Genomic DNA, 12,310 nt, shown 5'->3' on the forward strand with positions numbered 1-12,310 from the left:
TGCCGTGTATTTTTCCTTAAATTCTACGGTTTTATTTTTTAGATTTGGGAATGGGAGTTCAAAGTGCACTAGAATTTGAATTTTAGATTGAGGAAATGGAAAACTTGGATCAAAAACATAAAGAATTACCCGCAAGTAGTTCAAAGTTGCTGATGTTATGCCTTGTCGAGTAATATTCTTTGTCAGTTGGTCTAAAAGCACGGGATCTTGAGAGTGCATAGCCAGCACACTCCGAGGGACAAATTCCCTATGTGTCCTTATGGCAAAATGCCAAGCTTTGATCCTCATCAAATCATCAAAGGTGAATTCCAGTATTAAACGTCCTTCAGTGCAAACCTAAAAAGTGGATTACTTGTAATATACACGAGTAAAAAGTCACAGGAAAACTTTTACCTCCAAGAACATTTAGGTATACGAAAATCGCACTTACAAACCAAATGGTCGCTTTTTGTCGCCAACGACGAGTGGTCAGTGTTCATATGCAATCTCCCTATTGGTCACTCTTCAATAGTTTCTTTAAGTATCATAATAGTTGTCGTCTGTGCATTTTGTGACTGGCACCTCTTAAATTCAAGATATAAAAAAAAAATAATCATAAAATAAAAAATCAATGTTACAACACATCCACAGATCACGTAACCTGTGTAAAAATTCCTTTTACTGCTATTGAACATTTTCCCGACAGCCTTTCACAACCTGACGACTACAACTACTATTAATAACAGAAAACAACAGCACAAACAGTGCACACCCCATCTACACCTCAATCAATTGAAATTTTTACCCTTAAACCCCTCTTTTGGCTACTCTTTTTGTTTGGCCCCAGATAGATGGTCAACACAAAAGATCTTTGACAGCAATGCAATCCTCCATCCGTAAAACGTGTGAAAACCATCTTGACTTTTCTTTCATTAAAACCTTAGAACGTGGAATCGACCTAGGTTTTTTGTATAGCCCTTTGTTTAACATAGGGTCAGTCAAGCAGGGGCATAAAACTCTCCGCAATTCCTCTGGAAAATGTCTAACAAATCCTCCTCTGCCTTTGGAAGCACCCACATTTCGGAACCATATATGACCACTGTCATTACCGTAGTTTATATTTCAATCTTGGTTCACAGACTTGTCTTTTCATTCTTCGATACTTTGTTCAACTGTGAAAAAACACCCTGAGCCTTCACCATTTTGATTTACGATTTCACAGCATCCATCGTCTTTACTACCGGACAAGTTACCGTTTCCTACCGGACAAGTTACCGTTTACTACCGGACAAGTCAAGCTAGACACTTGAACATTCTTCATATTAGACAACAGATACTCTCTGCCTTCATTTATTCCTAGTCAAAGCAACCTACTCTTCTTGTCATGGGTTTCCAAACCCATTCTTGCACTCTGAACCATCCAAACGTCCCAAATTTCTTTCCTTTTATTTAAAAGTTTTTGTCTAAGACACTCACCTTTCTGCATACTCTTAGCCTGGAGAACTTTACCTTTTCATTTGATTCTACGTTTTCCAACGGCCTTTGACGTGTTCCTTACGGAAAACTCCATTAAATGATCTACATTAAACAAGGATAGGACACAGTCCTACTTAACTCAAAATTCAACAACACGTCTGCTCCTAACCTCCGTTCCTACGTTAACCAAAACAATGTTATTGTAAAATTAAAGTTAGAATCTCTACAGCTGATAACTTAAACAAGTTTTGAGAAAAAAGCCTGTGATTTACTGTCATCTAAAATCCAAGGATTCTGTGGATTTTAGCAGCCATGAGCTTCCTTTTAAAATGTTTAAGTTGGAATGAATGAGCACGTTAAACTTTCTTTACATCAAAGACTAAATTATACGAAAGATCCCCATCCCCGATTTCTAATCTCCTTTACTGACGGAATACATACTTGACCTTAAATTCCTGTAATAAGACAAAAGGTATATAAACCAAGTATCAGGCTCATAAAATAGTTTTTGATGTATGTGTACTTCTCACCCATTGTTGGAGCTTAAGCCATCATTAAATTGAGTTTCCAATCAGATTCATTTCGGTCTACCCGTCATTTCCTGTGTTACAGAATCCTCCCCTACCCCCCGACACTCTCTGTACCAGATCATTTGCACTACTTCCTAAGTTAAAGTAAAACCTTTAAAAGGCATTCAGCTAGATTAAACACACCAATAAAAGTATATCTCAGTATGTAAGGCCATGATCAGGGAAGTAGAGTGTTAATAAAAAAAGAGCTAAGAGCTCATATGGTATGAGCTCTAACAAAGTTCTAAGAACAAATAGATTGATTTAAAAGGAGAATCAGAGGCTTAATGCCGGTCGGTATTTAAAATAAGAGCTCTGAGTCACGATGTCCTTCTAAATATCAAAATTCATTAATATCCGATCACCCACTCGTAAGTTATAAATACCTCGTTTTTCTAATTTTTCATCTCCCTTTAGCACCCCCGGATGGCCGAATCTGGGAAAACGACTTAATCAAGTCAATTTGTGCAGCTCCCTGACATGCCTACCAATTTTCATCGTCTTAGCACGTCCAGAAGCACCAAACTCGCTAAAGCACTGAACCCCTCCCCCCAACTCCCCCAAAGAGAGCGAATCCAGTATGGTTACGGCAATCACGTATCTACGACATTTGCTTATTCTATCCACCAAGCTTCATCCCGATTCCTCCACTCTAAGCGTTTCCCAAGATTTCCGATTTCCCCCTCCAACTCCCCCCAATGTCAACTGATCTGGTCGGGATTTGAAATAAGAGCTCTGAGACATGAATTCCTTCTAAATATCAAATTTCATTAAGATTCGGTCACCCGTTCTTAAGTTTAAAATAACTCAATTTTTCTAATTCTTCCAAATTAACACCCCCCAGCCGTTCCAACTATGTCAACCACGTATCTAGAATTTGTGCTTATTCTTCCCATCAAGTTCCATCCCGATCTCTCCACTATTAGCGTTTTCCAAGATTTCTGTTTCCCTCCTCCAACCCCCATGTCCCCGGATCCAATTCGAGCCGAAAATGGCGCATCTGAGACACAAGATCCTTCTATAGATCAAGTTTCATTAAGATCCGATCACCTATTCGTAAGATAAAAATACCCCAATTTTCACGTTTTCTAAGAATTCCGGTTTCCCTCTCCAACTCCCCCAATGTCAGAGGATCTGGTCAGAATTTAGAATAAGAGCTTTAAAGCACAAGATCCTTCTAAATATCAAATTTCATTAAGATCTGGTCATCCGTTCGTAAGCTACAAATACCTCATTTTTCCGAATTACCCCGCCCCCAACTCCACCAAAGAGAGCGGATCCGGTCCGGTTATGTCAGTCACGTATCTTAGACTTGTTTTTATTCTTCCCATCCAGTTTCATCCTGATCTCTCCACTTTAGGTATTTTCTAAGATTTCCGGTCCCCCCTCCCCAACTGCCCCCCAATGACGCTGGATCAGGTTGAGATTTAAAATAACAGATCTGAGTTACGAGGTCCTTCTAAATATGAAGTTTCATGAAGGTCCGATCACTCCTTCGTAAGTTAAAAATACGTCATTTTTTCAAATTTTTCAGAATTAACCCCCCCCCCCCAATATATCGGATCCGTTCCAATTATGTCAATCACGTATCTAAGACTTCTGCTTATTTTTCCCACCAAGTTTCATCCCAATCCCTCCATTCTAAGCGTTTTCCAAGATTTTAGGTTTCCCCCTCCCAACTCCCCCAATGGCACCAGATCCGATCGGTATTTAAAATAAGAGCTCTGAGACACGATATCCTTCCAAACATCAAATTTCATTAAGGTCTGATGAACCGTTCGTAAGTTAAAAATACTTCATTTTTTCCATTTTTTCCGAATTAACCTATATAACTATCTGTTACCTATATAATCCGAATATAACTAATTTCCCGGATAAGTATTATCAGTACACTTGTTCAATACCAAGTGCCATAAAACGGTCTCTGCGAGTGCATCGAGTGAATGAAAATTCAACAGTAAATCCCTGAGGGCACGGTTGATGATTTCGGGGTATTTACGGGATAACTATTTTCCCGGATAAGTATTTAATAATACATGCGTCTATATATATATATATATATATATATATATATATATATATATATATATATATATATATATATATATATATATATAAATATAAAATTGTAATAAAATAATATATTAAATAATATGATAATATAATAATATATTATTATATATTGAATATAATATACTATAATATTTAATATAATTGTACAAATATATTTAATGTGTTAGGATAAATAATTTCTGGATTTCGGGGAAACTTGTCAGGTATGCTCTTCGGTCCTAGTTAGTACTAAACATTGTAAAAATCTTAAATCTGATCCGTGCGGAAAATACTACTGAAATATCTTAAACTGATGATCAACAATTGTTACCCCAGACCCTCCTAGCTCTTGAACAATGCAAAGCGATAATGTAGATGAGTTTCATTTTCCTTCTTTAAAGAAAGTCAGTTGATATCAGAATTATTTCAATTATTTGGACTCACGTGTTGGCTGAATTTTTTCATCTTTTTAGTATGGGGAAGGGGAGAATAATGTAGTTGTTTTTGGAGGGTTTAAAGTCTTAAATTCCAATAAACAATAGAATTACTTAAGTTACTCAGATGCCGTGATCCTACTTTCAGTATAGGCTACCCGCTTAAAGCCTTTCTTTTCCCTTTGCCTATACACCCTCACAAAAATTATAGTACCTTTGTGATCTGCTTTAAATTTCTTAACCATTTTGATGGTTAAACAGTTTGATGGTTTGAACTAATTTTTTTTTTTTTTGCACTTTCTGAATTAGGTTGCGTTTTCACGACTATAATAAAGAAGTCAATACATGTGTCCATTGTTCTAGATTTTCCAATATAAAGGGGAGAGATCAAAAAAAAAAGATAATTTTCAGAAGTTAGAATACTCAATAGATTACTATATCGGGAGAATATCTGAAACCAGAATGTCACTAAACACAGCTAAAAGGAACCCGAATGTCATTACAGGATTTGAAAGTCTTAGCGCCATCTGTTTTTTTTTATTCATTTTCATAAAGTTAAAAGTGGTCTATATAAATGTACAAAGAATACAAAATAGACAGATAAAATTATTTTCTCCTTGTAAAAAAAACAAAAGACCTTCCAAGTCAAGAAACAGTCTTTCAAGGTTGAAAGACCACCATTCCAGTGTGCTTGAATTTACCCTTAACGATCCAACTCTACCTGAAAAGGGCTTACTTTAGCAAATGTAGGCTTTCCATGCTGAGTAATCATCGTACACTGGTCACAATCCAAAGTTAACGTTGTTGAATGAAAAGATTCCTTGGCGTGTCTTAAATGAAAATATAAGTCTGCCACACCACTGTCAAATATACTCCGAAAGTAACGTGGAATTAATGTTCTTCCAATGGCTAAAAAAGGAAAAACAATCAAAAACTTTTCAATAAAAATCAAATGAAAACCACAAGTCAAAATTAAAAGACCATTGGCGTTAAAAGTTTACGTAAGCTCGGGTTAATCATTAAAATAACTTTTTTCTTCAAGTTTCGGAACTTCTTTAATTGATTTCGTCGCTAAGGTGTTTTAGAACGGAAACTCCACTTTTGTTCTAGGACTTGTGTAATAAAGTACTTCTGAAAATAGATAGAGTATTTCTATGGACGCAATGGAATATTTTATATAATTAGGTTTAAACTAAATCAGAAAAAAAACATAGGACAAAAAAGATAATTAACGGTACACTGATATCTTGCTGGGTACCCAACTGATAAGCAGGAAAGCGAAATCAATTTACTAACTGACTGAGGGAGGAAAATCAACCCCCAGGAGTTTATTTGACTCGCAGATCCATCGTCAAAAGCTTTTTGACGAAGAAACAGGATTTGAAAAAAAAAACAGAAAAAGAATTTAACAAATAACATTTTTACGTTTCATCTGTTCATCCCATATTTTGTAATCTATCACAAATCCACTTAATTCGTCTACGCTGGAACTTTTACCTCACACTTATTAAATCAACACTTATAAGGTCTACACGATGTCCAATAAATTCCTTTTAAACTTTCATAAGTCGCCCTTTTATTATTCTAACCAACTAAGCTTGAGTTTCTCAACTTTTGTCTTCGATTGTATCGAAGACAAAAATCGCAAAAAGCATTTGATATTTTGTCTAAAGCATTTGATATTTATTTGATATTTGATCAAAAAGCATTTGATATTTCCCCTCGCAAAAAGCATTGATATTTTCTAAATTTCGACAATCTATGGGTCATAAAATTTAACTGATAGAACCATACGCACAGTACAAATGGGACTTAACTCAAATCATTGCAATCGAGAGCATATTCTAGATTATAGGCTTTTCACTATTTAAAAATTTAAAGCGATGCCTGAATTTAATTATTCTAGTTACAAAATAATGTTTCCTTCTTATATAATAATCTTCTAAAGATTATAAAATAATCTTCATATCTTCCAGAATTAAAAACAATTTTTAATTATAAATAAAATCCTAAATTTTATAGATCAATATGAAAACAGGAGTTTCCAGACCTAAGAATTCCCAGTATTGTCTCTTAATGAGACGTCTGGGCTTACCTGTTAGCGCAAAGTTTATCAAGTCTCGGGGTCAATGATGAGATAGCAACCCAATGCTCCTTTTCAGCAACCTAACGAACGCCATATTTTGGTTTTATTTCAGTTAATACAGAAAACTGTTTCGCCCAAATAAGATGTCGGGAACAGCACTAACACTTTTAAAGGCTTATTTGTCGAAATATTATATTCACTCTATTATCTCTAGCAAAATCAAGTTGGACACAATCTGCAATTTTGTTTTAAAGGAGTATTATAAGACAGTTCCATCAAGTTTCCTGAATTTGAATTACAGCAACTTATCTTTGAAAAAAAACTGCTAATAAGAATGTATATTTAGCTCAGATCATATATCAAACAAAAACTACTTACATGACAGCCCCCTTCTTACCCTGGGGTAATGGTTGGGACGAAGTTTTTACTTTTGGTAATCGCCTATCTCATAGGATAAGGTACATATGACTTCAAGGAGTTTTGTTTCATACAAAGTTTTTTCTTACTTACTATATCTCTTAGGTCCGTCCTCTAGGCAGAATGTCAAAGTCAAAGTTGCATCGTCTTCAAAAAATTCACTAGCAAACGCATCCCACCACAGACTATCACTTTCCTGGAAAATAACCAGAAAGAAATAAAAGGAAGAAATGTTTCTTTTATACAGGCTCTCCACGTGAGGAGGCGGGAGGAGGTGACAACCCCCGAAAATACGTCTCTTCAAACATCAAACAGTTTAGAATTTATAAACTTGCGATGAGAAACAATATTTTAAAAGCATTACCGGTGTTTTTACGAATTTACAATAATTTTGTTTGATCAAAATCTTGGTCTTGATTGGTAAAAAATGTTTGACTTTCCCACTCCCCCCAAACAAAAAAATTTCCATAGCAATTTTCCTGGCCATAATCTGTTAATCATCTGAAGTCACCTATTGTAATAAAAGGTAAGTCAAGATTGACCTTGTTAAACATACTTTTTTTAGATGGCCTAACAAAACATAATTTTGCTATCTCTGAACAAACGAAGATCTCTTACGAAACCTGTCTGACAGTTTTTTAGCAAGAAATTAGACGCTTCATTTAGCCTTCAAGCAGTAAGAATATAATTAGGAATTCCGATATTTATAGCAATCACGCTCTGATAGAAAACCCTTACTTAGAAATGTTTTTCTAAGAAAACCCTTACTTAGAAATGTTTTTTAAAGTCTGTCTGTAATTGCAAAACAAAATACTAGTGTTGAAAACTTTCACTATACAAAATATTCGGAGATCCTGCGCGGTAGTTTTTCTTTTACGTTTGACAAAAAAAAAAAAAAAAAAAAAAAAAAAAAAAAAAAAAAAAAAACCGAAGAGAAGACTAAGAAAAACTAAACTTATTTCTTTTAATTACATCCCTAAAAGCTTTTGGTAGACGAAAGTCTTTCTGTCTATTTCAAAAATGAAGTTGAACGTTTTCTGGGAAAGATGAAGCTGATCCTATTCTTGGTAATGGCACTTACTAAGTTTTACTAAGTTCTTGGCAAAACCTGTTAATACTTGGGGAAAAGATTACGCGATCATAGGCTTTCAATAAACAAATCTCTAAGTCTAGAAGTTAACGATGAGTTTGACTCTCCCTTGGTTTTCTACCTTTTTAAAATATCTGGACCATTTAGTTCTTTCTGACGACTGAAATTGAAAATACATAAAAAAAGACCTCGAGAATGAGACAAGTCCGATCCAAGTGATAAATTTGGGTCAAAGTAACAAACTCCATTTTATCACCCATTGACAACTATTTGGAAATTTTTTGGGACTAGTTGTAACTTTTTTTCTAATTTTGAAAACCCTTAAGATTTAGTCATCTGGAAGGCTAACTAAGGGAAACTAGCTAGTTACCATTGCGAGTCCAATTCCCATTTCTTATGCCATCAGATATTGTATCATATAACGTTCTAAAGAATTTGACGCTTTTCATGCAAGTAAATCTTTTTCCAAATCTTCTCCTAACGGTGTCCTCAAAGGTTTTTTTTACTGCAATTTTTGACCCAAACCTCAATCCATAGAAGAAACATGTTGATAACCGCATATGACAAAATTACGAGGCGAATGTTTAATATATTTGAAAAAAAAAGAATTCAAAAGGAAATTACGTGGAATATTTTTTTTATTATCAGATCTCTGTGCTATACTGACATATAGCTAGAGGCAGATTCTCCCCCAATTAAAATGGAAATATTTATAGTCGATAACTGAAACTATAATATTATAATTGAAATATTGATATAAAATATCAACCAAAAGAGCAGAGCCCTTTTTTATGGGTTGACCAATTTTCAAAACTGCTATAAATTTTTACGTAAAAATATAGAGATCCACTCTTTTTAAGCTCAAGCAATAGCTGATATTCATCTTGAACATCCTTTACTTATTTTTTCTGGTAATTTGATTAAACGTAGAGTTAACTATAGCACTAAATAGGCGATTCTGTGCTTTATAATAAACAAAATATTGAATACACATCCATCTTGAGGAAAGAGATGCTTTACTTTACTGAACAGAACAATACGAACTGAACTGAACTGAACAGAATATACGAGACTGTTTCTTCCTATGGCCGACAACCGACTTCCTCTTCCCTTCAAACCAATTAGACTAATACCACGACAACATATTTTAAGCCATTTCTAAATACCAATTTTCATTTTTCGAGCCAATCGTTTTGATTGAAAGTGGCCAATTAATTAATTTAATCTTAAGACTACATACATACACACACACACACATATAAATTATATACCTCTGTTCGAAGCTGAAGTCGCTTATTTAGCTCATATATTCTCACATCAGGCTGGCCAATAAAGTGACGCCGTCCAAAAATCGGGGGTCTGCAAATATGGAAAAAAATATACAGATTAACTATTTTGGTTGGAAGGGGGTTCAAAGAACCTTTTACCTTTGATCCACCAAAATGATTTTGCACTATAGCCAATGACGGATCCAGAGAGGGTCAGGGGACTCCCCCCCCCAAAAAAAAACAAAAATTTTATCGGCACCCTCATTCCTTGTTTCTTTTTTTCTTCTGTTTTTCACTCTTTTTTTAAAAATACATTTATCAATTTGGTCATTTATAGGGGCACTGGTCATATTAAGCCCCCCTCCCCAGAGATTTCATTTATTGCGGTTCTAGTTACAGTTACCCCCTCCCCCAAGATTTTGCTCTAGATTAACCCTGATTATAACCCCTCTGAACCTTAGATTCCATTCACACTATGTAGCAAGGTGAATTAAAATACATTGTGCGTTACCAAACCTTTCAAAATAACAAACATGCAATAACTTGAGAAGGGCTGGGGAAAAGGGGGTGGGTAAATATTGAATCTTTCGATGAACACTCTGGGATCAACTGGATCAAAGCTTTGATCTTGAGCGAGGGGGCAGGGTGTTAGGATCTAAAAATACATTTTCTCTTATCAACCTAAATATTTTTAATTAGCCATTAAATACTCAGAATAAATACAAGGTTAATTATTAAGGTAGATAAAGAGACGGTTTGTGTTGTCAGCTAGTCCAAATAGCTTAGCAGCAACAACTCATACAAAAAAAGAACACTATCTAGTAATCTAGGTCTATAAGGATCAGTCAGTGTAGTTGGAATGTGCATCACAGGTAACTAATTTATAGAGCTAAACAATAAGCTGGAGATCCTGCAATAGAAGAAAAGATTGAAAATGAAAGGGGGTCTCATAAGTGACAGGCAGATAGGGAAGTTTTCACTGGAAGAGGACTAAGAAGGAGCGTATATAGCTGTGTACAACTATTGTCCACAATAAATTTTTAACTGTAGTAGCAATAGCAACAGAATGGAGAAGGTAGATAAAACAATTATGAAAAAACAAAAATAAGACAAAGGAAATGTGGGGCGTAGATTTCAAAACATGAATGTTAACTAATGAATTTTGGCAGTTTATTTATATAAATCATCGAAAACATTTCAATGATGAGAAAGAGGAATTACATCTAATGCTAAATCATAAATCCTAAACCTTAAACATATTTTTTACATAAAACATAAAAGTTCAATAAACTGTAATTGCAGTGCTGAAACACTAAACACTCTTGATCCCCTGCTTCATCCTGTCTAAAGAACTTCCTCCAGCCTCCTCTTGTCCCTTTTAGATCCCGATCCCTTAAAGAAGTGGCTCTAAAGGTTCTAAAACTGACAACGATTTACTCCATGTCACAGCGTTACTCTCTAAGCTTCATACCGAGTTTTGTTCGTACTTTTAATCATTAGTAAGTTGTGCATTTTGACGAATGTGTTCGTAACTTTTCTGCTCGTTGACCAATTTTCCTTGTAATGACCGTATTTTAATTATTATAGCATTTCCTATTTTATAACTGATTGACTAAAAGATACAATCTTTAGATCATGCGTATGGGAATATATCTTGTTTATATTAAACACATTTGGAATTATTAACATATTTAAAAATAAGATAAATAATACTAAAAAAAAACTTGCTTTAGTATAATTTTGAAACTTCAACCATCTGTCTTAAATGAATTATTTGAAAAATAAACAAGGCAGATAAAATCGTAGTTCTGTAAAAACTGGTCGGGTAGTTGTGTTTACACAATATCATTCACTCATGAAAGTCTGAACGATTTAGAATTCATTAAGTTATAAAAGAGTGAAGGTTTAAGATGTATTTCGTTTTCAGTAAAGGAAAAATTACGTACCGGTCAATAGAAGGCACAGGGGGCGTTGGTAAGGCCGTATCCAGGGGACGGGTCTACAATATTTAAACCTCTCCCTACCCCAAAAACGAAAAAAATATTTTCCAACTCGTAAAAAAGTAACTAGGCTGTCTATACACAAATTCTGATACGGTTTTTAATTTCTTTTTGCCCCCCCCCCCAAAAAAAAAGAATACGTGCTAGGGAGTTATTCCTATTCCCCTTTGTGGAAGTTTCTGCATTTTCTGAGTTTTATTTGTTTTTATTGATAGTTGGATGTTTTAGGCTTAAAACCATTATTTGACGGAATTAATGTTCATCTTTAGTTTAATGCAGCTCTTTACTTTTCTTTGAAAAACTACTTTTGTGGAATTTTTTAAAAATTAATTTCTGTCCGTTTTTAATTGACCTAGTATTTATCATTGATTAAGAAGAGAAAATTTTGTATCTCTTCAGTTCTTTTCTATAATAATCAAGATTGTGGATTAAACTGTAAAAGATTTGGCAACAACTTTCAATAATAGTTTTGGTGTTCTATAGGGCTGACAGAATTCTAACCCCATCATGTTAAAACTTGAGTATATACAAATACTAATCAATTGTCACCCTCAACACGCTCTAAAGTTTCAATTTGATTTCATTATATTTACCCGAGATATCGCTGGCACACCCTTTTGACAACCATGGAGCCACATAGTGCGTTTTGATTTAGTTCACCATCCCACTCAACATTTCCCGACAGTTTTAACTTGATTCCCTCACGCTTTCCTGAAATATCACAAGTACGACATTTTGGCAATTTTGGATGCGCAAAGTGTATTTTCAACTCAAGTCCTGGCAGTTTTAACTTTATACCATTAACCGTTTTTGAGAGATAACAGATATACCCCTTTGAAAAAACTGGATGCAAATATTGTTGTTTTCTTTTCCCAACATCCCCAATAGCATACCCAGAAGTTACAGGATAATACCCTTAATTTTTTTAGGGATATTGCA

The 12,310-nt window shown here is 34.6% G+C and overlaps 1 protein-coding gene across 3 annotated transcripts in view; it reads right to left on the reverse strand.

Moving 5' to 3' along the window:
- Positions 1 to 12,310, reverse strand: part of LOC136033056 (LIM domain-binding protein 2-like) — a 70,658-nt gene that overhangs the window by 32,139 nt on the left and 26,209 nt on the right. For all 3 annotated transcript variants that reach the window (XM_065713665.1, XM_065713648.1, XM_065713657.1), the window contains 4 exons: positions 9,375 to 9,462; positions 7,107 to 7,209; positions 5,247 to 5,419; positions 130 to 336 (listed from right to left, as the gene is read on the reverse strand). In XM_065713665.1, the coding sequence (XP_065569737.1) occupies positions 130 to 336; positions 5,247 to 5,419; positions 7,107 to 7,209; positions 9,375 to 9,462 (571 nt within the window). The remainder of the gene's footprint in view (positions 1 to 129; positions 337 to 5,246; positions 5,420 to 7,106; positions 7,210 to 9,374; positions 9,463 to 12,310) is intronic.

The sequence above is a fragment of the Artemia franciscana genome, chromosome 1, assembly GCF_032884065.1.
Source record: "Artemia franciscana chromosome 1, ASM3288406v1, whole genome shotgun sequence".
NCBI lineage: Eukaryota > Metazoa > Arthropoda > Branchiopoda > Anostraca > Artemiidae > Artemia > Artemia franciscana.